This window comes from Myxocyprinus asiaticus, chromosome 2 (genome assembly GCF_019703515.2).
Source record: "Myxocyprinus asiaticus isolate MX2 ecotype Aquarium Trade chromosome 2, UBuf_Myxa_2, whole genome shotgun sequence".
Classification (NCBI taxonomy): Eukaryota; Metazoa; Chordata; class Actinopteri; order Cypriniformes; family Catostomidae; genus Myxocyprinus; species Myxocyprinus asiaticus.
The window spans coordinates 3076463-3101568 of NC_059345.1; the positions used below are offsets into that span (position 1 = coordinate 3076463).

General features: G+C 37.9%; 3 protein-coding genes across 6 annotated transcripts in view; all 3 read right to left on the bottom strand.

Moving 5' to 3' along the window:
* Positions 1-19528, bottom strand: part of LOC127410790 (histone H2B-like) — a 303692-nt gene extending 284164 nt beyond the window's left edge. Inside the window, exons 1-5 of one of the 4 annotated variants that reach the window (XR_007892165.1) lie at positions 19183-19528; positions 18822-18915; positions 18644-18720; positions 16644-17224; positions 14997-15661 (exon numbers count right to left, since the gene is read on the bottom strand). The gene's annotated coding sequence lies outside the window, so the exon portion shown is untranslated. Of the gene's footprint in view, positions 1-7622; positions 17225-17777; positions 17837-18643; positions 18721-18821; positions 18916-19182 lie in introns of those variants that run through there. The other 3 variants (XR_007892164.1, XR_007892163.1, XR_007892168.1) reach the window with 3 other exon arrangements.
* LOC127412155 (uncharacterized) lies at positions 7855-19899 on the bottom strand. Its single transcript, XM_051648290.1, has 3 exons — positions 19546-19899; positions 13860-14236; positions 7855-8301 (listed from the first exon to the last, which is right to left on the bottom strand). The coding sequence occupies exons 1-3, from the start codon at positions 19852-19854 to the stop codon at positions 7980-7982; spliced, it is 1008 nt and encodes a 335-aa protein (XP_051504250.1). The 5' UTR covers positions 19855-19899; the 3' UTR covers positions 7855-7979.
* LOC127411056 (histone H2B-like) lies at positions 13835-14239 on the bottom strand. Its single transcript, XM_051646400.1, has one exon. It carries the CDS (start codon positions 14228-14230, stop codon positions 13856-13858), a length of 375 nt encoding a protein of 124 aa, XP_051502360.1. The 5' UTR covers positions 14231-14239; the 3' UTR covers positions 13835-13855.
* Positions 19900-25106: the final 5207 nt, after the last annotated feature.

Genomic DNA, 25106 nt, shown 5'->3' on the forward strand with positions numbered 1-25106 from the left:
GAAACACTGTTTTCTGAGGTGCTGTGACAGTTGATTGCATAATTCCAATTTTATGTCTGATTATTTCAATTTTATCAGTAAAGAAATTCATCAAGTCGTTACTATTGTGCTGCGACGGAATATCTGGTTCAGTCAAGGTTTTATTCCTAACCAATTTTACCACTGTATTGAATAAACACCTAGGATTGTTTTGGTTATTTTCTAAGAGTTTGCTAAAATATGCTGACCTGGCAGCTTTTAGTGCCTGTCTGTAGCTTACAGACACTATCCTTCCATGCACCGCAAAATACCTCTAATTTTGTATTCTTCCACTTGCGCTCCATTTTCCGTGCTGCTCTCTTGAGAGCATGAGTGTGATCATTGTACCATGGTGCGGGGCTTTTTTCTTTAATTGTCTTTATTCGAAGGGGGGTGACACTATCAAGAGTGCTAGAGAAGGCTATTTATATTTTCTGATATTGTATCAAGTACTTCTAGACTATAGGGCTTACTGAGTGTATGAGACCATTCTGGAAGATTATTAGTGAAGCTATCTTTAGTGGTTGAAAGAATAGTTCTACCTGAACAATAGAGTGGTGTAGACTGAGTGACATTAAGTGAATGAATGACATATCATTGTGAGATTTAACTGTTATGAATCAACGTTTTTATATCAAGAATTGGTATTTCCTTATGTAGGCTTAATAATGTCAAGAAACCCGCCGCTAAGAAACCCCCGAGAAGGTGAAGAAACCTGCAGGCGCTAAAAAGGCACCGAAGAGCCCCAAGAAAACAAAGTCAGCAGCCCCCAAAAAAGTGGCCAAGAGCCCCAAAAATGTTAAGAGCCACACAATAATTCATATACTTTGTTAATCAGTTGCATTTACTGTGTTATATAATGTTAGTTTTACCCCACCTGACAAGTTTTTTTTTTTTTTTATTAAAGTGCTAATCTTAAATTATCCCTTAAGTGCATGATAATTTAACCAAACACTTTCATGTTCACAGCTTGTATATGCATCACAAATGGATCTTAAAAATGTCCAGACAGTGTCTAATTTTCTACATATTTTCAAGAAAATTTGTAAATAAAAGAATAAAACATATTTCAATATATTTTGATATTTTATTTTGTATAATTATTATCATTATTATTATTAATTTATTTTCATTTGTATTGTGTTACTCTTTATAACAGAACAATTGAGAAATACTAAAGAGGTTTGGGCACAATCAGGTACAAGGGGTGAAATGAGGTCCCGGGTCACTAAAGATCTGATATATATATTTAAGGGTTAAACCAGTGTTTCATACAAGTTTTAAAATCAAGGTCAGTGAGATTTATTTGACAATATTTATCTGTATTATTCAATTATGAGTAAATATTTTTTTCTCTCTATATCTGTATAACAATTTTATTGAAGGTCAGATATTTTTACACTTTATTTCACATACTACTAGAACTATTTATATTGTTGTTGTTTACTTTAACAATACCTTAGTAGCACTTTACAATAATGTTCCGTGTATGAACATTAGTTAATATGAATTAACAATGATACACTGGTTGCCAAAGGTTTGGAACAATGTACAGATTTTGCTCTTATGGAAAGTAATTGGTACTTTAATTCACCAAAGTGGCATTCAACTGATCACAAAGTATAGTCAGGACATTACTGATGTAAAAAACAGCACCATCACTATTTGAAAAAAGTAATTTTTAATCAAATCTAGACAGGCCCCATTTCCAGCAACCATCACTCCAACACCTTATCCTTGAGTAATCATGCTAAATTGATAATTTGGTACTAGAAAATCACTTGCCATTATATCAAACACAGCTGAAAGCAATTTGGTTTGTTAAATGAAGCTTAACATTGTCTTTGTGTTTGTTTTTGAGTTGCCACAGTATGCAATAGACTGGCATGTCTTAAGGTCAATATAGGTCAAAAATGGCAAAAAAAGAGACAGCTTTCTCTAGAAACTCATCATTCAATCATTGTTTTGAGGAATGAAGGCTATACAATGCTTGAAATTGCCAAACAAAAAGAAAACCCTGAAGATTTCATACAAAGGTCTGGGGAAAAAGAGGCCTACAGCACTGCTAGATCCAAGCTAAAGAGAGGCATCAGGGAAGCCAAAAAATAAAATAAAATAAAAACAACATACAAACACCAGATTGAAGAGCACTTTAAATCTAATACTGACCCACGGCAGATGTGGCAGTGCATTGAAACCCTAACTAACCACAAATACAAACACACCTGTAACTCAACCAGTGAGGCTCTCCTACCATATGAAGTCATATGTCTCAAATCTGCAGTTCCACATGAGAGCACCTAAAAGACAAACATCATAAAACAGATCATAAATACATCCATCGATATATTAAAGCAAAGAGAACATGACCATAGCAGGCTATAATAGCGAATTAATCCAATACATTGAAAATGGGAGCAAACAATGCACAACAAACCATGAAACAACCAATAATATTGTGTCCTTTAGTGGTGAACATGTGAAATTATTTACCTGGACTTTACAGGAAGAATTGTATGGATTCAATACAAGTTCATCTCTAGCAACAGCACTGGGGGCACACTTTTAAGTTATTTTCATTAAGGAATTGTGAAGGAAGCTATCTTCTATTGAAAGTCTGCATTTTTTGCATCCCTCTTCTTAAAATGTCTTTTGGAAGACATTCCCATCGGGTTTCTCCATTATAATTTAACATTTTCTGGCACATCTCTCTAAAGAAGAACATACGTTTTATTTGATTGTTCAAAAACAACTCACAAAAATAAAAATTATAAAAGGACCAGAATATTTCTTTTTAACGGATTCAGAGCTATGTTCAAAAATATTGTAGATTGTCATTAAAGCCTAAATGGCACTTAATTGCCAAAGCATTGTGTCACTTTAGCTGCTTTCGACTTAATTCTTCACACTGTGTTTACACAGACATGACCAGCAGATTTCCTCAGTGTGTACCCAGTGTTCACAAGAAACACATTGGAGTAATAATGGTTTCAATTGCTCACATTACTAGCCTTTTCAATGTTACCTTCTCAGTCATGAGAGAGAGAGGAGGAAAAAAAAAAAAAAAACATGTTTGTCTCCTGAAGAGAAATAACTTTGTTAATCATTAACAAATACCACCGTTAGAGAATAACTTCTGATTAATCATTTCAGACGAACCGGTTTGTAATCTCTTCCTAGTCTTCATATGCACAAGAAACTCTTTAAACGAGAAGATGGGTGGCTCTTAAAAGAACCTTTGGGTTGGTTGAGAAACAGGATGTTATTTTACTTGGAGCTGGTGTATTTGGTGACGGCCTTTGTGCCCTCAGACACGGCGTGTTTGGCCAGTTCACCGGGCAGCAGCAGACGCACGGCGGTCTGGATCTCTCTCGATGTGATGGTGGAGCGCTTGTTGTAGTGAGCGAGACGAGACGCTTCACCGCCGATGCGCTCGAAGATGTCATTGACGAAAGAGTTCATGATTCCCATCGCCTTGGAAGAGATCCCGGTGTCAGGATGAACCTGTTTCAGGACTTTATACACGTAGATAGCGTAACTCTCCTTCCTGGACTTCCTGCGCTTCTTTCCTCCCTTACCGGCGGTCTTTGTGACGGCCTTCTTGGATCCTTTCTTCGGTGCGGATTTAGCTGGTTCAGGCATGATGATCTGAAGAACAAACTCACAATAATGATTCTTAATCCGCTCATACAAGTATTTATTCCCTCCTCTATGCTAATTCTGTGAGGAGATGATGCGCGTCCTCTGATTGCGTATTTTCATTGGTCAAACCCATTGAATGATTTCATTGGACAGTTGTAAGTTTGACGGGCCGGAAAGAGCCAATCAAAGACTTCCAAATGAAAGTCCCGCCTCTCGCCTCATGTTTGAAAGTTTCCATCCCCCACACGATTACATTTCCTTTCTTTAGTTCTCCCGCTCATTTTTATTTTATTTTGTAGTAATATGAGAAAATAAACAGTTCTTAAGATATAATTGTTTATAAACGATTTCAGTATTTTTTCTGCGAGTAATACTGTGGTTTATAACCATAAACAAACACACTTTAAACTATTAAACACCATAGACCGTTTTTTTTTTTTTTTTTTTTTTTTATAAATCTAATTTTCTATCTTTTGTACTGTCCAGCATTTGGTATTATTCTGGTCTACTCTTATTTTTTCATCTCTTGATTCGCTTTGGTGAAATACATTTATATGTGTTGCAAATCAAACTGAACTGTATTATCACCGACACACTTCATTACAAACAATATAATTATGTGTTTAAAATAATGTGAAATCACGTTTGTGTCCAACAGCAAAAGTAATATGAAATGAACTAATAGAACAAATTTTGGGTAATTCGTGTTTGTTCAGGAAGAAAAGAGGCATTTATTTTTCATGAAAATTATTTCAATATATTTTGATATTTTATTTTGTATATATTATCATTATTAATTTATTTTCATTTGTATTGTCTTACTCTTTATAAGAGAACAATTGAGGAATACTAAAGAGGTTTGGGCACAATCAGGTACAAGGGGTGAAATGAGGTCCCGGGTCACTAAAGATCCGATGTATACGTTTAAGGGTTAAACCAATGTTTCATACAAGTTTTGAAATCAAGGTCAGTGAGATTTACTTGACAATATTTTATCTGTATTATTCAATTATGAAGAAATAATTGTGTAATATATATGAAATTGTATTGCAGGTCAAACATTTTTACCCTTTATTTCACATACTACTAGAACTATTGTTGTTGTACAACTTTTTTTGGTTGTAAATCAACTTTTTTGGCCACTGCACTTGTATGGCAGGGTTAGAAGGTTAGACTTGTGTTCGATGTAGGTGCCATACTCTACACTTTGCTAGCAGCTGTGAACAAACTGAGTGCCACTGCATGCACTGATGAGGCATGTATCTGGAACGAGCCTAGTATGGCAGCCACAAGGACAGTAGGGTATGCAGAAGGCAGCCAGATAGCTTTCACAAAGGCCCAGAGAAAGATCTGCTGATGGGTGTGGTGACCTTCCCCCTGCCAAGATTCCACCTCCAACACCAGATAAATGCACAGCATTCTTCAATATGCTACATATATCAGAAAGCACTGAAAAGCAACCTGTCATAAGCTCAGTTTTGTCTGTTGTCCATTGTCCCTGGCACATGCAAAGAGGTACATACCTTGGGCAGTGCAACTGAACATTCCTGCATCCCTTGGCAAGATGTACAAGCCCCAGTACAGGTCACTGTCACACAAAGAACTGCAGGCAAAGAGTGATGAGGTCTTTACAGGGTTAAGCATAACAGAAGATCAGGTAAATTTTTACATCAGTCAGTAAATGTGGTCGAAGACATGCATGTCAGGAATGTCCCAGGCACAAGTGACTAGGATAGTTCAAGTGCAGAAAACTTCATCACAAACTTGTTTCTCAACCTTTTTCAACTGTAGTGCCATGTGATAGAAAGGGAGACAAGGCTACAATCAAAATGTGCCATGTGGTTTGACCAGAAGGCAGGAAGGGTGACGGCATCAAGCATCTGAGCAGCCTGCCACACTGACCAGACAAACCAGCTGTCTCCCTGCTGAAGAAACTGTGCTATCCTGTAGCCTACAAGGACACAAACAAAACATCACACTCTCTCAGGTATTCACATCCACTTTACACTGGATGAAAGCAGCACACAAAAAAAGGGGAAAATCAGGGTTCCCAAATAGGCCAAAACCAACCACAAAAGTGATGGGGAGGGAAACCATGGCAAAGTGCAGAAAACATTTTTAATACACCCTTAAAATACTACTTTTTCACAGCATTGTAGGCTTATACAAAAACAAAGCCTTAAATCTTCATGCAGAGCACTTGCACAGCAACACGTTTCGAGTTGCACTCTTTTTCAGGCAACAATGTTTGCTACATGAAAAAGTTGCCTGAAAGAGTGCAACTCAAAATGTGTTGCTGTGCAAGTGGTCTGCATGTAGATTTAAGGCTTTGTTTTTTGTACAAGCCTACAATGCTGTGAAAAAGTAGTATTTTATGGGTGTATTAAACTTTTATGCACTTTGCCATAATTTCCCTCTCCATCACTTTTATGATTTACATACACTTTACCTTATCACGTTTCTGGTAAAATACAAATTATCAAGATAAATGACACATCTGCTAATAAGGATGTCATTTCGAATGATGCCTCACAGCAGTAATGTTACTGTGATATGAGCAGTGTACATTGTTGTGGTTATTTATTACTATCATTTGATACTTGGTGTACAACATTTTTTTTCTGTTTTTAGATGGGGCACTGAACATGAAGGAAAGGTAGTTGAAGAGTACACCAAGATGATGGAGAGCCACCACACTGACATCACTGAAGGAAGGGAGGGCTGGTCATCAAACCTCAATACCCATGGTTAGGGGCATCCCCAGACGGCATATTAACATGTGACGGGTGTGTTGGAGGTAAAGGCACCCAGCAGCATTCAGAATAGCACTGTGATGGAGAAAAGCAAACAGGGTAGCACATTTTGCCTCCAAGAGGTGAAGGGTAAACTTTCATTGAAGAGGGACCATCAATACTTCTATCAGGTGCAGACACAAATTCATCTGACACAAGCAAGTTACATTGATTTTGCTGTCTGGGGACCAGGGAAAGGAGGCAAAGGGAATCCACATTGAGAGAATTCTGCCCGATACTGACCTTTTTGAAACAATGTGTGAAAGGTTCACACATTTGTCCAGAAATGTGTCATTCCAGAGCTAGTATCAAAAGTGTTTACAGCTCCTATTCTAGCAACATCACATGATACCACCAAACCATCTGAAGGCAAGGGCTGTTACTGTGGGGTGCCCGTCCTGCATAATGAAGACAGACTTAAAATGTAAATCAGGAATCTGTAAAAGACAATACATTCATAGAATTTGTTTAAAGCTGGACACCACTCGTTTAAAAATGTCACGTTGGAAATGCAATGAATGTATACGGGAAATAGCTAAACAAAAGAGGAATAACGGAAAACTGAACAGAGTCTAATGTTGAAGTTTTTTTATTCAACACGGGTCACATAACTGTCTGTGTGCATGTATATATGCACAGCATTGTACAGACCAACTGAATCTGCCACATCAAACCCTCTATCAGCCAGTATCACATCACCTGGGCTGAGGTGATCCAAAAATCCACTTCTTTCAGTCAAGTGTTTGTCTGATGTTCTGCCACCCCATCCTTTTGATATATAAGAAACTGTTCTTTGTGGTGTTATGCCAATTAGATGTTTCATGGTTTGGTGATGTTTGTATTTTGAGTATATCTGTGATCTTAGGTCTCTAGGCTTTTCAATGAAAATCTCAAAAGCAGTCAATAATACAGGCAAATTTGCGAAAGACCTGTCTAAATATCATTGCCACTGACAGCTGAAGCTCTTCTTGATTTGGCCAAAACTCAAGTGCTAGAACAAGCCTTTGCTGCGTGAAATACCGACCGTAACAATTACCCTTGCTAGTTACGAGTCAAAAAATGCATTTAAACGGAGTTAGTGGCCAATCATAAATTAATCCATCAATATGTAAAATTTCACTTCATTATATATTGATACAGATGTGTTTTATTTATAAAATGGTTACTTACATTTGTAAAAGTTGCCACCTCCGGTGTTTGCGTCCGCCATTTTCAATTTATTTGTTTTTTTTTTGCACTCTGCCGCGGTCTCCACGTTGAATTATGGGAAAAAGGGATCAGAGAATGTACATCATATAGACCCTCGAAATCAGATTGCATTGTGGGCAAGAATGAGTGAACAGATATAGGGAACGAGACGTAGTGAATGAATTCGGACACCACTACAAAATGGCCGACACCCGATATAGTGCACTATATAGTGGATAAGGGGCGGTTTCGGACACAGCTAATAACTCTTTATGTGAGATTGTGTGTGGCTCTTAAAAGAGCCGTTGGGTTTGTCGGGTTTCTCCTGAATAAAGTCGTTTATCCTCCGAATCCGTACAGAGTTCGTCCCTGTCGTTTCAGCGCGTACACAACGTCCATGGCAGTGACGGTCTTTCTCTTGGCGTGTTCAGTGTAGGTGACGGCATCACGGATAACGTTCTCCAGAAACACCTTCAACACACCGCGAGTCTCCTCGTAGATCAGACCGGAGATACGCTTGACACCGCCACGGCGAGCGAGACGACGGATTGCGGGTTTGGTGATTCCCTGGATGTTATCACGCAACACTTTGCGGTGACGCTTGGCGCCTCCTTTTCCGAGTCCTTTACCGCCTTTACCTCTTCCAGACATGATGAGAGTTCAAATATCAACTGAATGTGAAAAACAGAGCTGCTGGAGAGGAATATTTACAGTTGCCTACAGGACCTAATAGAAACACAGCATTGAAGGAGGAGCCTAAAGCACGTCACGTATTTTCCTTCTCACAGTTCACAGCGCTGACGTAACAAAGATCAAAGATTCACTCGAATATATTAGATTTTTTAAAATGATAAATAGTTTCAGGTCAATGTCCAAATAAGCATTTATCAAATTTACAACACGAACCGGAAGAATTGTTGACAGTAAAATGTGTTGTCCAACGAAGTCACTACTGGACACAAAAATAATTATAAAAAGTAAAAATTATGTGAACAATAAATTTAGAACATATTTTATTTATTTTACTGTTGAAGTAAATTGGATAGCAAAAATAATATTTACTGGGTCTCATTCACCGATACAGTATTTAACCTGCAATCATATATATATATATATATATATATATATATATATATATATATATATATATATATATATATATATATATATGGACATTGTAAATATAGATTGTGTACAATTTTGTGTTTGTTTTTATTTTTACTTTTATAAAATAAAATACAGTGTAGAACAAATAAGAATTGTTTTATTTTATTATGTTGGAACTGCTTACACACAGGAACGCCACACACAGTTTTTAATTTCACCTAAATGGTGCTTCCTTGTATCCAACATGGTTGCTAAAGGGGTCACGAAATTTGACTCTTATTCGCCACATGCAGCAGCTCGGTATTACCATCCTGTTCCCGGTTCACTGACGTTCATGTTGCCAGATGGTGAACTGGCGATATGCAGAGTACCGATACTCTCTGTTATCTACCCCTGGGTCCTGTCTGTCAGTGAGTGCAAGAATGTCGTTCCATGTCTGTCTAGCCAAACGTAGGATGCCCTCATCAAGACAATAAAGTTCCATATGGACCTTTCTGCTGAGACACCTCTCTTGATTTTGACCACAACATTTGTTTTCTAAATCTGTTGGCATAAGCCGGCAGTTGAGGCAGGTGCACCATGCAGGTTGTATGCTCCTGTTGTTGTTCTCCGATAATCCATAATGTCCAGAAAAACCCCTGGCAGACGTGTGACCACCATCTGCAGAACTTCATCCCTCTCTTCCTGGGACAGTTGTTGCAATTCTCTCTGGAAATTTAACATCTGTTTAGAATGGCTAGATTCACATTTCAAGTGGTTGTGGACTTTTCATTTTTGGTTTATTTATATATATCATCAATACTGAATTGTGTCAACATATTTATAATGTACAGCCTATTATATAAACAGCTACTGTCATCATCCACCAAATATAATGTACAGTATCAAAGTTTGTAGTAAAACAATTATGTGTGTAATTTTAACCTCTACCTCATCTGTCAGCATGATGTCGGTGAATCTCATTTAGTCTCTTTGTACGTTACATCATTGTTTTGGCTGATGCTCGCTCGCGTCCCTATGGAGTGTGTGCGCGAGCAACAGGTAGCTTCCTGCAGTTAACTTAACGGCCACAGGTTTCATTAATAACAAGTGTTTCTGAATCTTACATACTGCACCTTTAAGTCTTTTGTTACTATAAATCTCCACTTTCACATTCTTCTTTTGTTTTTGGCAATTCAGTGTCTTTGTGTGCATGTACATTTACTGAGCAGGGAGGATAATTTATAGTAAAAAAAAAGGACTTAAATATTGATCTGTTTCTCACCAACACCTATCATATCACTTCTGAAGACATGGATTTAACCACTGGATTCATATGTGTTACTTTAATGCTGCCTTTATGTGCTTTTTGGAGCTTCAACATTTTGGTTACCATTCACTTGCATTGTATGGATCAACAGAGCTGAAATATTCTTCTAAAAATCTTAGTTTGTGTTCAGCAGAAGAAAGAAAGTCATACACATCTGATGGCATGAAAGTGAGTACATTTTAGGAGGAACTATCCCTTTGATGATATCAGCATAACTAACCTTGTCCCATAGCTTCATGTCATCTACTCACTCTGGTGAGGCACTGTCAAACTTAATATGCTAAATAGTTAATTATCTGCTAAAAAGTTAAAACACCGGAGATCAGAAAACAAAAACAGGTTTCCAATATAAATCGTGGAACTTCACTTTACAGCCTGTCAATATAACAGCATGGCAAGCATGTAAGCAAACTCTTAATAGTTTTGTACGGCATATAGATGTAAACATGTCACACAAAAGAAACACTTTTACCTAAGCGTGGAAAATATTTCTTCTTTGTCTGGACAGTATTTTATTGCATGTGATATTAAAACAAAATTCAGAATTTTCTTTCTCCTAAATCAACACAAAGTTTGCAAAAAAAGACTGACATTTCAATTAAGTGGAGTGTATTGATCAGTTTTATTTTAAAGTCAAAATAATAACATGTACAGTGCATGTTAAATACTCACCATTGTAGCAGATAAAAGTGTACATAAATCCACAATATTCATCATTACAAAATCCAGCAGTAGATGCTCCCACACATAATTGGATGCCAACATTGTTGTTTGGCTGTCCGATAGCCCATGATGTGAACATGGAGTTGCTCTGATTTGACCAGATCCAAGGAGCAGCAGCAATCCGTATCCTTATCCAGTCTCCTCTAAAACTTTAGGGTACATATTTAACTATCTCATCAATATCTGTCTGGTCATCAATGGTGGCTAGATCAGTATAATGTTGTCTGTAGTAATTCTGTGCATCTGACCAGCTCATTGTCACTTGAACAAAGTAAAACATATACTTCATAATTCTTAGAGCTTTTTCGTTTCATTGGGGGGGGGGGGTGATTTAATCAGATATGGTGAATTTTTTTTTCAAAAAATATAATGAATATTAGAGCTGCATGATTATGGTTAAAATAACAATCACAATACTTTTGCTTAACATTTTAATCACGATTATTCTGCCCTTTGAAGATAAAATAAAATTACATTAAACAGCTGCTCTCATGCTGAACAAGGTGTTAAAACTACAAACAAGTAAATTAGTCTCATGTTTTGGAAGTAAATTTCAAGGGTTTCCACACTTCTCTTTAAAAATTATTTACTTTTATTATTATTATTGCAATAAACAGTAGTAATATATTTCTGTAATAATTTAGCAGGCGGCAATGCTAAACTGTCTCAAGCCTTTTCTTTGATGTAAAAAAAAAAAAAAGGAAGATCATGTGTTGTTTCTGTTGACAACAGTTTTGGCTGGCTCTTGTGCTCCATCCAAACATGGTGAAATGCTCTTATCTCCTCCTCGACTCACAAAACCCTGGTGCCATGGGTTAACTTTAGATTTTTTAGACACTTGTAATGGCCAAACATACAGTGCATCCGGAAAGTATTCACAGCGCTTCACTTTTTCCACATTTTGTTATGTTACAGCCTTATTCCAAAATGGATTAAATTCATTATTTTCCTCAATTCTACAAACAATACCCCATAATGACAACGTGAAAGAAATGTATTAAAAATAAAAAACGAAAGAAAAAAAAAAAAAAAAAAAATCACATGTACATAAGTATTCACAGCCTTTACCATGACACTCAAAATTGATCTCAGGTGCATCCTGTTTCCACTGATCATCCTTGAGATGTTTCTACAACTTGATTGGAGTCCACCTGTGGTAAATTCAGTTGGTTGGACATGATTTGGAAAGGCACACACCTGTCTATATAAGGTCCCACAGTTAACAGTGCATGTCAGAGCACAAACCAAGCCATGAAGTCCAAGGAATTGTCAGTAGACCTCGGAGACAGGATTGTATTGAGGCACAGGTCTGGGGAAGGGTACAGAAACATTTCTGCAGCATTGAAGGTCCCAATGAGCACAGTGGCCTCCATCATCCATAAATAGAAGAAGTTTGGAATCACTAGGACGCTTCCTAGAGCTGGCCGCCTGGCCAAACTGAGCGATCAGGGGAGAAGGGCCTTAGTCAGGGAGGTGACCAATAACCCGATGGTCACTCTGACAGAGCTCCAGCATTTCTCTGTGGAGAGAGGAGAACCTTCCAGAAGAACAACCATCTCTGCAGCACTCCACCAATCAGGCCTGTATGGTAGAGTGGCCAGATGGAAGCCACTCCTCAGTAAAAGAAACATGACAGCCCACCTGAAGTTTGCCAGTCAGACCTTGAGAAACAAAGATTGAACTCTTTGGCCTGAATGGCAAGCATCATGTCTGGAGAAAACCAGGCACCACTTATCACCTGGCCAATACCATCCCTACAGTGAAGCATGGTGGTGGCAGCATCATACTGTGGGGATGTTTTTCAGCGGCATGAACTGGGAGACTAGTCAGGATCGAGGGAAAGATGAATGCAGCAATGTACAGAGACATCCTTGATGAAAACCTGCTCCAGAGCGCTCTGGACCTCAGACTGGAGCGAAGGTTCATCTTCCAACAGGACAACGACCCTAAGCACACAGCCAAGATAACAAAGGAGTGGCTATGGGACAACTCTGTGAATGTCCTTGAGTGGCCCAGCCAGAGCCCAGACTTGAACCCGATTGAACATCTCTGGAAAGATCTGAAAATGGCTGTGCACTAACGCTCCCCATCCAACCTGATGAAGCTTGAGAGGTCCTGCAAAGAAGAATGGGAGACACTGCCCAAAAATAGGTGTGTCAAGCTTGTAGCATCATACTGTAGCATCATACAGACGCTTTAGGAGTCTTCGCTGTCGCACCATCAGACTCAGGAACAGTTTCTTTCCCTCAGTTGTCAGCCTACTGATCTCTAAACTCAGGCGCTGAACACTACATCCCACTCGGACCACTTAATACTTGTAAAAATGAAAAAATAATAAAAACTGCACTGTACAATAACCTGTCTCCACACTGCACATTTACAATGTTGCCTCCTGATATTCTTGCACATTTCTTTGCACATAATTTCTACCTCTTAATGCCACTTGCACTGTTATGGTCACCGGCCATATATACATTTACATATATTATACCTCATTCTGTACAATGCACCTTCAGTGTTTATACTTCATTTGCACCTTGTACTGTATTCATAGACATTTGCATTGAGCTGGTCTCTGCTTCTCTACCTCATAACTTTGCGCTCAATATATATATATATATATATAGCTATTTGCACTTCTGGTTAGATGCTAACTGCATTTCAATGTGCAGAGTACATGTACAGAGCCGATGACAATAAAGTTGAATCTAATCTAATAAGCTTCAGTTCAAGGTTCAAAATACTGCTATCCGTTAATCAAAAAGATGAAGCGCTGTGACTGACAATTTTTGAAGAACTAAATGTAAGAATACTATAATGTTTTTTGTTTACTAAAACGAGGTTTTATAAAGAACAAACAAGGAGACTCAAACCTTAATGGCTTCTTATAGGAGTTAAAATACTTGTATATAAACGTAGGAGTAAATTAATAACTGCCTATCAACGTGCAGGATTGGAAAACATATATGATTGTAAATAAAATAATATCTTCCTAGACCACATAAACACTCTTTAAACGAGAAGATGTGTGGCTCTTAAAAGAGCCTTTGGGTTGGTTGAGAAACAGGATGTTATTTTACTTGGAGCTGGTGTATTTGGTGACGGCCTTTGTGCCCTCAGACACGGCGTGTTTGGCCAGTTCACCGGGCAGCAGCAGACGCACGGCGGTCTGGATCTCTCTCGATGTGATGGTGGAGCGCTTGTTGTAGTGAGCGAGACGAGACGCTTCACCGCCGATGCGCTCGAAGATGTCGTTGACGAAAGAGTTCATGATTCCCATCGCCTTGGAAGAGATCCCGGTGTCAGGATGAACCTGTTTCAGGACTTTATACACGTAGATAGCGTAACTCTCCTTCCTGGACTTTCTGCGCTTCTTTCCTCCCTTACCGGCGGTCTTTGTGACGGCCTTCTTGGATCCTTTCTTCGGTGCGGATTTAGCTGGTTCAGGCATGATGATCTGAAGAACAAACTCACAATAATGATTCTTAATCCGCTCAAACAAGTATTTATTCCCTCCTCTATGCTAATTCTGTGAGGAGATGATGCGCGTCCTCTGATTGCGTATTTTCATTGGTCAAACCCATTAAATGATTTCATTGGACAGTTGAAAGTTTGACGGGCCGGAAAGAGCCAATCAAAGACTTCCAAATGAAAGTCCCGCCTCTCGCCTCATGTTTGAAAGTTTCCATCCCCCACACGATTACATTTCCTTTCTTTAGTTCTTCCGCTCATTTTTTTCTTATTATTATTTTCCAGTAAAATAATGTAATATAAAAGAAAAACGCTTCTCAATAAATAACTAATAATAAAGAGTTAAACTTGTTTTTCTTTTTTTCTGAAGGTACTTATGTGGTTTGTACCCATCAAATTTTTTACATTTTAAATATATAGCAAAATCTCATTTTCTCTTGTTCTACTGTCCCGTGTTTAGTAATATTCTGGTCTAATGTTTTTTTTCCTCAAACCGATATTTGCTTTGGTAAAGAATACCATGTATTTGTGGTGCAAGTAAACCTGGACTGTTTTATCACGAACACGCCCGTAGAAACGTCATATTTAATTATGCGTTCAAAAAAGTTAATATAAAATTATCTAACGGAACAAATTTGGGTCTTTATTCTGCATGAACTGCGTCCGTGAACTTTTCGGACAACAATTTATTCAATTAAAATTAATAGAAGAATAGTGACAATAAACATTAAACACTATTTCCGGTTAGACATTAGCTGTGCCTGAAATCGCCACTCGTTCACTATTTCCTATATAGTGAATGGCAGTGAGTGCACTATATTTCAGCAGTGAGTGAACGAAATGAGTGAGCGATTTCAGACGCTGACGTAAATTCAGTGCGTCAGAGAACACTCGGGAGGTGTCGCAGACATTTCGTCATGAACATTTCGCCTGTGTGGCTTCATTAATTTTGTCATCTTTATGTAGATTATATATACATTTATAATATGCAATTAAATGTTTTACTGTGCATACCTCCGCCATTGTTTTATTTTTGCATTATTAAAAAAAGAGAAAAAAATCATAATACAATTAATCTTTTCACAACTGTTCATTTGTTCTGATTATTACAATAATGATAAAGAGGAAATACTTCAACTTGTCATGTTTTTTTTTTTTCATTAAAAGTTAATATAACTGTTTGTCATTAAAGATAAAAAAGAATGAAAACGCTACTGACTAATTATATATATATATATATATATATATATTAAAACAAATTGTGGAAAAGTAAACTACCAACAAAAACTAACACAAGCACACATTTTCGCGGTGATCTTCTTGTCGGTGTCCTCCACCCGAGTCTGGAGGCAAACTTGGCTCAAAAATGTACTCCATCTTGTTGGTTTTGGTTCTGGTGAATTTTATGTTCCTAGGGGAGAATAAAAAGGCATATTACACAAAGAGCGACAACTTTGAGCTCTTCGATGCCACAGATCGGTAATAAGACATTATACATTTAGCTGTAAACTAAATAACTGATGAGATCCATTGAACTCCTGTAAAATTTCTAACAGGATATTTAAACTTAAACTTCAGTTTTTAGTTTACAGTTGAATGTATTTTGTCTACATAAGAAACTAATAAAAGATAGTGTTCAAAGATGATGTTAATAATACACTGATCATCATGGTCAGTGGATCATTTGTGTATCTTGCGTTTACTCAGCAAAAAAAAAAAAAAAAAACATCCTTTTTTCAGGACACTGTATTTTAAATATAATTTTGTAAAAATCCAAATAACTTCACAGATCTTTTTTATAAAGGGTTTAAACAATGTTTTCCATGCTTGTTCAATGAACCATAAACAATTAATGAACATGCACCTGTGGAACGGTAGTTAAGACACTAACAGCTTACAGACAGTAGGCAATTAAGGTCACAGTTATAAAAACTTAGGACACCAAAGAGACCTTTCTACTGACTCTGAAAAACACCAAAAGAAAGATGCCCAGGGTCCCTGCTCATCTGCGTGAACGTGCCATAGGCATGCTGCATGGAGGCATGAGGACTGCAGATGTGGGAAGGGCAATAAATTGCAATGTCCATACTGTGAGACACCCAAGACAACACTACAGGGAGACAGGAAGGACAGCTGATCATCCTCGCAGTGGCAGACCACGTGTAACAACACCTGCACAGGATCGGTACATCTGAATATCACACCTGCAGGACAGGTACAGGATGGCAACAACAACTGCCCGAGTTACACCAGGAACGCACAATCCCTCCATCAGTGCTCAGACTGTCTGCAATAGGCTGAGAGAGGCTGGACTGAGGGCTTCTATGCCTGTTGTAAGGCAGGTCCTTACCAGATATCACCGGCAACAATGTCACCTATGAGCACAAACCTACCTTCACTGGACCAGACAGGACTGGCAAAAAGTGCTCTTCACCGACGAGTCGCGGTTTTGTCTCACCAGAGGAGATAGTTGGACTCGCGTTTATCGTCGAAGGAATGAACGTTACACCGAGGCCTGTACTCTGGAGCGGAATCGATTTGGAGTTGGAGGGTCCGTCATGGTCTGGGGTGGTGTGTCACAGTATCATTGGACTGAGTTTGTCGTCATTGCAGGCAATCTCAACGCTATGCGTTACAGGGAAGACATCCTCCTCCCTCATGTGGTACCCTTCCTGCAGGCTCATCCTGACATGACCCTCCAGCATGACAATGCCACCAGCCATACTGCTCGTTCTGTGCGTGATTTCCTGCAAGACAGGAATGTCAGTGTTCTGCCATGGCCAGCAAAAAGCCCGGATCTCAATCCCATTGAGCACGTCTGGGACCTGTTGGATCGGAGGGTGAGGGCTAGGGTCATTCCCCCCAGAAATGTCCGGGAACTTGCAAGTGCCTTGGAAGAGTGGGGTAACATCTCACAGCAAGAACTGGCAAATCTGGTGCAGTCCATGAGGAGAGTGGGTGGCTTCCTTAGCTCCTAAAAATGATTTAGAAGAGAATGATATATATTACAGAGATACATGACATTTTCATATAAAAATGCTCTGACAGCATAAAGTCGTTCAGCATGGTTTTAAAGGAATAACTCACCCAATAATTATAATTTGCTCTTCATTTATTCACCCTTAAGTGTTCTCAAACGTGTACTACTTTCTTCCATGGAGCACAAATCAAATATTTTAGAGATATGATCCGTTTATCTCCATACAATGCAAGGCATAAAGGTGGCAAAAAAAAGAAACTCACTCCTTTTTTACTACAAATCTTGACATAAGCAGTCTCCTAGCCCTAGATTTCAAACTCAGGTCTCCAAGATTTCAAGTTTGATTACACTTCCTGGCACCATTTAGCATTCTGTCATGCATCAAGCACTATGAGGTGTAAATGAGCTTGAAATCATAATTGGCTATGAGACTGCTGATGTCAAGATAGATAGCGAAAAATGAGTTACAGTTTGGCCTGTTCTCACGCAAAACTGATTGGATCACTTCAAAAGACACAGTTTTAACCATTGGAGTCATATTTGTTACCTTAATGCTGCCTTTATGTCCTTTTTGGAGCTAAAAGATTTGGTCATCATTCACCTGCACTGTGTGAACAAACGGACATCATATTTCCATTAAAATATCTTTGAATTCTGTGGAAGTCATAGGTGTTTGAGATGACATAATGGTGAGGAAATGATGAGAGAATTACTAAAGATGATCATTGTTGGGTGAACTATTTCTGTAATTCAATGCTTGATAGTGAGTATACTACTAAAGTCTAAAATTTATATTTCCAATTTAAACACTAAGCAGAATAAAATATCTTCTCAAGACAAATGTTTTTGTGAAGCACCTAATGTGCCCAAGACTTTTGAACATCACTGAATAAAAATACTGTATAGCTGTGCTGAAAGTTCACACACCCCTTGTAGAAACATTTAGAGTTTCTTTAAAATGAGCAAAAACAAAGATGTATTTAGTTTTTTTTATTCAGTACTGTATAACAGATGAGTACACTCCATTAGAAAATAATAGTTAAATATATAAACTCTTTGTTATTAATTGTTGCCTCTAAGCATAAATGATTGTTTGTATCCTTGCAAAGCTTGATCAGCCACTGTAGTCGATTGATCAAACAAGTGCTGTGCACAAATATCACAAAAGGCTACACAGTCATTGACCTTGAAGGAGAACACATTAAGAAACAAGGGCTTGTAAACTTTAACAGGATCATTTGTAAATTTAGATATGATCTGGATTTGTGAAATGTACATATCTGTAATATCAAAGATCTTAATTGCAGTACTAAAAAAAACTACTTTTATGCATCATTAAAAAGACATCTTGCAGATGCTGCAAAGGATGTAAATTTACAAGCAGAACTGTATATATTATTAAGATGAATTTACCTTGTAGGTTTTCTTCAATTTTTCCCACTTTTTGGCAGGGGTTACCACACCAAGCATCCATCTCCTTCAGTTCAGTTCTGTAGTGCATATAACGTAATGATTTAAATATTACTAATTAGACATATCAAATGAAAGTGATCTCTACTAATTCCTGAGGAAAAGTAATCTACAAACTCACTCCTATCCAAACCGGGCTGCGTTCCTGCGCCCAGAGAAGAGATGACCATTGGCCATCCTGCTCATTATGAGACACGTTACGTCTTCACCCCTCCCTAAAACAATAGAACATCTTCGGTACGTTATTTTCTAAAGTGTATGAGAATACAGTAATTACATATGATAAATAATATATGTGAACAATCCAACAAATTATCATTTACTGCGTGAAATCTCGACCGTAAAAATTACCCTTGCTAGTTACGAGTCAAAAAAATGTATTTAAGCAGAGTTAGTGGCCAATCATAAATCCATCAATATGTATAATTTCACTTCGTTATGTATTGATACAGATGTGTTTTATTTATAAAAAGGTTACTTACATTTGTAAAAGTTGCCACCTCCGGTGTTTGCGCCCGCCATTTGCAATTTGCAATTTGTTTTTTGTTTGCACTCTGCCGCGGTCTCCGCGTTGAATTATGGGAAAAAGGGATCAGAGAATGTACATCATATAGACCCTGGAAATCAGATTGCATTGTGGGCGAGAATGAGTTAACAGATATAGTGAACGAGACGTAGTGAATGAATTCGGACACCACTACAAAATGGCCGACACCCGATATAGTGCACTATATAGTGGATAAGGGGCGGTTTCGGACACAGCTATTAACTCTTTATGTGAGATTGTGTGTGGCTCTTAAAAGAGCCGTTGGGTTTGTCGGATTTCTCCTGAATGAAGTCGTTTATCCTCCGAATCCGTACAGAGTTCGTCCCTGTCGTTTCAGCGCGTACACAACGTCCATGGCAGTGACGGTCTTTCTCTTGGCGTGTTCAGTGTAGGTGACGGCATCACGGATAACGGTCTCCAGAAACACCTTCAACACACCGCGAGTCTCCTCGTAGATCAGACCGGAGATACGCTTGACACCGCCACGGCGAGCGAGACGACGGATTGCGGGTTTGGTGATTCCCTGGATGTTATCACGCAACACTTTGCGGTGACGCTTAGCGCCTCCTTTTCCGAGTCCTTTACCGCCTTTACCTCTTCCAGACATGACGAGAGTTCAACTATCAACTGAATATGAGGAATAGAGCTGCTGGAAAGGATATTTAAAGATGCCTACAGGACCTAATAGAAACACAGCACTGAAGGAGGAGCCTAAAGCACGTCACGTATTTTTCCTTCTCACAGTTCACAGCGCTGACGTAACAAAGATCAAAGATTCACTTGAATTTATTAGATTTTTTAAAATGATAAATAGTTTCAGGTCAATGTCCAAATAAGCATTTATCAAATTTACAACACGAACCGGAAGAATTGTTGACAATAAAATGTGTTGTCCAACGAAGTCACTACTGGACACAAAAATAATTATAAAAAGTAAAAATTATGTGAACAGTAAATTTAGAACATATTTTATTTATTTTACTGTTGAAGTAAATTGGATAGCAAAAATAATATTTACTGGGTCTCATTCACCGATACAGTATTTAACCTGCAATCATTTACTTCCGTGTTCAAAAACCCAAAGTATGAAAAAGGTTTATTATTACTCAAATTAAAACATGTTTTGTTGCAGTTGTTGTGTAAACAAGTCAACAATAAAACCACACTGGTGTACTTGCACGTGTCTACATTTAACTGAAAAATTAAAGTTATCGGGACAATTGTTTTTAATCAACGTCAGGTAGGGGCAAGTTGTCACTTTTCCAATATTCTAATATTATCACAATTTATGTTGACACATTAATGGTTTGATATTATTATTTATTTATTTATTTATTTATTTTAAGAGCACCTCCTAATGTTTTCATCATTTTATTATTGTAAAAATCATTTTATAGCTGCCTAACAGAGCTGAAACTACGGTGGCCGAGAGGTGCAAAACAAAACAACAAATCAGAAAACAATGACAAATCCAAAAACAAAATAACATTTCAGAGACACAGCAACAAATCAGAAAACACAACGACAAATTCGAAAACAAAAGAACAAATAAAAAAAAATACAAAATCAATTCCGGAAATAAAACAAGTCAGAAAACAACGACAATTCAATCGAAACGGAAAGGGTAAGTACCATATATTCTTACCTGATTGGTTGTGTAGACCAAGCCCCTTTTTCCTGATTGGCTACTGTCTAACTGTGTAATTATTTCAAAACAAAATGGAAGCCATGCCAAATGAAAGCCAACTAATTTGCAAATATTTCGAGGAAGGACATTCGTATGTCGTGATTTTGGACATGCTGTCAACATATCACGACATAAAGCTTAGTTTGCACTCTGTAAACATGCCTGCATGAAGTAGGTATGTTTAGAAGAAAAAAAAACTACTCTCTGAATGATGTTAGGAATGCAATCAGAACAGAGCTACATGGACCTGGACAGTTATTTGGTTATCGGACAATGTGGTTAGCACTTCAGCAGAAACACAAGCTACGTGTTAAACGTGATGATGTTATGTGGTTGCTAGCTGCGAGAACTTAACCCAAGAGGGACAGATTACAGAACACGCCGAAGATTTGTTAGGCGGACATATCATTCTATGGGACCAAACTATTTATGGCATGTGGATGGTTATGACAAACTGAAACCATTTGGTTTCGGAATATCAGGGTGCATCGATGGCTTTTCCAGACATATTATGTGGCTTTCCATTGGGCATAGGAACAATGATCCTTCTGCTATTGCAAAAAACGTAATTCTCTGCACATTGCAACTTGGTGTTGTCCCTATGAGATTCCGAACAGATTGTGGGACAGAGAACGGGACACTGGCCGCTATACAGTGCACTCTCCGTCACAACCATACAGGCTCAGGAAGCAACATGTATGGTTCTTCAGTCAGCAATCAACGCACTGAGTCATGGTGGTCCATCTTTACAAAAGGAAGGTATGTTTTGTTTTTGTTTTTCATGTTTATGCACTGACTATTTATATAGTTTAGCAAAAAGTTTACATAGTCCTAGTCATTCAAACTAAAATTATTTACACTGTTATTTGTTATTTTTAAATGACCTTTTATTTAAATAAAGTATTTACCCTCTAATTGACTTAACACAGGAAGTGTATGGTCACATGATGTGTATAGTGGAAAATTGGATTTGAATCCTTTTAGCCTAGGTGTATGTAAACTTTTGGCCTCAACTGTACCCATATTGCCACTATTAAAATGCAGTACTTATTACATTGCCTTACATAATTGTCACAATTAGAATAAATATTACCCATAATAACATGTAAACAAAGAAAGTCATCGCAACACAATAATGTTGAATTTTGACTTGTGCTGTTCTAGGGTGCAGTTTTGGCTTGAACTCTTTGGGGACCTCAGAAATGCAGGACACTTTAATGGCAGCAATGAACACCAGTACCTCCTTCGATTCTGCTTTCAAAATATTCTGCAGACTGACTTGGACTAGTGTGTAGAGCTCTGGAACAAGCACAGGATTCGGCTCTCCAGACTCTCATTATGCCCTGGGGGCATAACAAATGAATTGTACCATCTACCACACAGGTGACCAAAGGTCTTACTGTATAGGAATTGTATTGCCCAAAAGTGACTTAATACTAAGCTGAATCAGAATACTGCCATTTATTTCTTACAATATGTTGACAAACCTTTTCTTAAGTTACTTTTGTTGAGATGCTCTGCAATGCCATAAGTTTGTTTTAACCCATCTAACCCAGACTGAATGCTAAATACAACTTTTTGCAGGTTCTGATCTAGGGACTGTAGCTTTGTAGTTGAAGAAATGAAGTTAAGGGCTTTCCCTGAGTCAAGGCTGTCAACTGAAATCTGTGGCATCAGAAACATTCTGGAGTATCTAGAATTTATAATGGAACAAAATCAATTACAGTGGTCTGAGAACAGGGAAGAAGCATTGCAACTTTACTTCAGAATGAAGGAAATAGCAGGTCTCTAAGTATGAGAATTCTGCAAAACAGAAGTACAAGCCACTGAGTTGGGATGGGATGAAAGTGTTCTTTCCAAAGAAAAGAAATACATGAATGCAAAACTCAAAAAATAATAAAAAAAGAAAAAAAAAAATGTACTGGGATAGTGTTCCTTCAAAAGCGCAAAATATGCTTGTAGAACATGAACAACTAACTAACATACTGTGGATTTAACATTATTTAAATGCATCCAAAACCTGGAGAATTTTGAATTCCAAAATCCTTGCATGTCACAAAAAGACTAAGAATCTAAGACTGGTAACTTAAATGTGTTTGCACATGTATTTGCCATTGGGAAAGGTGAAGTGGCAAGAAACTCTATGCATGGTGGTGGTGATATTCCAGCAGGTGGAAGGGATGTCAGGCCGGTGGCAAACATCAACACGTTCTGCAGTGACACCTCAGTCTGGTGTTCTACAAGGATGAAAAAAGTATATTGTTATGGACTTAAACTATTCAACACTGCTAGAAACAACAAAAAAGTATCACCATAGTTATAGATTTACACAAAGTCACAGAAAACAGAATTTCTGTATGCAAACGAAAAACAAACCTTCACAGTTGAGGAGATAATCTGACCAGAAACAAAGCATCTTTGATTCTTCTTGCCTCTGGTTACTTCCTGCTGGACTGAGTTCTGCTGTGAAGAGGTTTTCCATGTCACTTGCTGTAAGCTTGTTCTCAATGTGGCAGAGGACAGAAGACAGCACACCAGGATGCTGCTGAAGTGCTGTTAGAAACTGCAGGGTAGCTAGTCCATCTTTGAATCTAGCAAAGCAGACAAAGAGTTAAGTTAACGAGTTTGATTACTCCATTAATTCCAGTGAAGACATCATAATGCAACTCAATACAATAGCATTGTGTGCTTTCAACTTTGTGGTAACATTCTGGGGAGCCCTTTTCCCCTGTGCACAAAGTGAGGTCCATAAAGAAATCATTCAATGAGAATGGTGTGGATGAACTTGACTGGCATGCACAAAGCCCAGACTTGAACTCCAATGAACATCTATGTTGGTTGCATTCGGTGTTCAAACTCATCCCAAAGTTGTTCAATGGGCATTCTTCACTTGGTGCACAGGGGCATTGTCATGCTGGAACAGAAAACACAATTCTACAAAATGTCACTATATTCTTTCGCACTGAGATTTGTCATCACAGCAATGAATGACTAGAATAGCCAAACCTCTTAATCAGAAGCAGTGTAGAACTGTCCACATACTAGGAGTGTAAGGTTATAGTCTTACCTTTCAATAACACTATGATTTCTGGGAATCACATACCACTTGACATATTCTTCCACAACTGTATTTATTTTTCCTCAATGCTCTTCACATGTCGAAAGCACCCATCAGTTTGAAGCATGGTGCTGTTCTGCATTATTAGTGCTTGTAGTGACTCCAAAGTAACTGCAGACTGAATCTGAACAAATAATCACAAGAAATTAGTCAGTTGACATGGTTTTGCTCCTTGCTATACAAGTTTTCCATCCTGAAAATGAACTAATTAAACTAATTTATTTAAATACTTAACAGGGCTTTGTCAAGCACTTTGTACTGACAATAATTTTGAAATGCTGGGGTAATTTATTTCCGAGTAACCTTTTCACAAATCACCTCATGGATGTCTATTATCCTACCTCCAGTAGAACTTTCCCTACACCCTCATCTGTGATATCTTGTAAAGTGCTGCTGAAACGGGGCTGGCCAACAATGTGGTTTACCAGGTCTTTTGAAAGAAAATGGGGCCCTGGTCCTCCATATACTATTGACACAGCAATCATTCTCCCTGCCAAGAAATATTCATCCTCCCTGACAGCTGTCACAGAAAGTGAAGCAAAATCACACCCTGAATATGACAGTCACACTGCATATATAACCCAAATTCAGAAAAAGTTGGGACAGTATGAAAAATGCAAATAAAAACAAAAAGGAATGATTTGTAAATTATATTCACCCTTTACTATATTGAAAGCAGTACAACTACACATTATATGATGTTTTACCTAGTGAATTTCATTGAAGTTTGGACAGTCAAGTGTTTACCACTGTGAAACATCACCATTTCTGTTTTTTTGTTTTGTTTTTTGCAGATTAATGTCGGATTAATGTCTCTGCAGAATGGTAGTTTGAAACCACAACGGGGAAAAACTGACCCACAAATAACAGCAAAAGATCTCCTCGTGATGGCAGAAAAAAAAATGGACAAATTTAAATAAGGACATGGAGAAGGGATCATTAATGCTGCTATACCCAGATGGCCCAAAAAAAAAAAAAAAAGAAAGGTCCCTACGATTTTCGATTCTTTAATTACAAAGGTTTATTGACTTTTATTTTTCTAAAGGTAAAAAAT

What these genes read in the sequence shown, in the direction of transcription:
- LOC127411056 (XM_051646400.1), bottom strand. Translation starts at nt 14,230, where the DNA reads ATGCCTGAACCAGCTAAATCCGCACCGAAGAAAGGATCCAAGAAGGCC.
- LOC127412155 (XM_051648290.1), bottom strand. Translation starts at nt 19,854, where the DNA reads ATGTCTGGAAGAGGTAAAGGCGGTAAAGGACTCGGAAAAGGAGGCGCT. An exon ending in CTCTGTACGGATTCGGAGGA is followed by an intron (nt 14,237 to 19,545) that starts TAAACGACTTCA and finishes TTTGTTCTTCAG; the next exon opens with ATCATCATGCCTGAACCAGC. An exon ending in ACCAAATACACCAGCTCCAA is followed by an intron (nt 8,302 to 13,859) that starts GTAAAATAACAT and finishes AGTTGATATTTG; the next exon opens with AACTCTCATCATGTCTGGAA.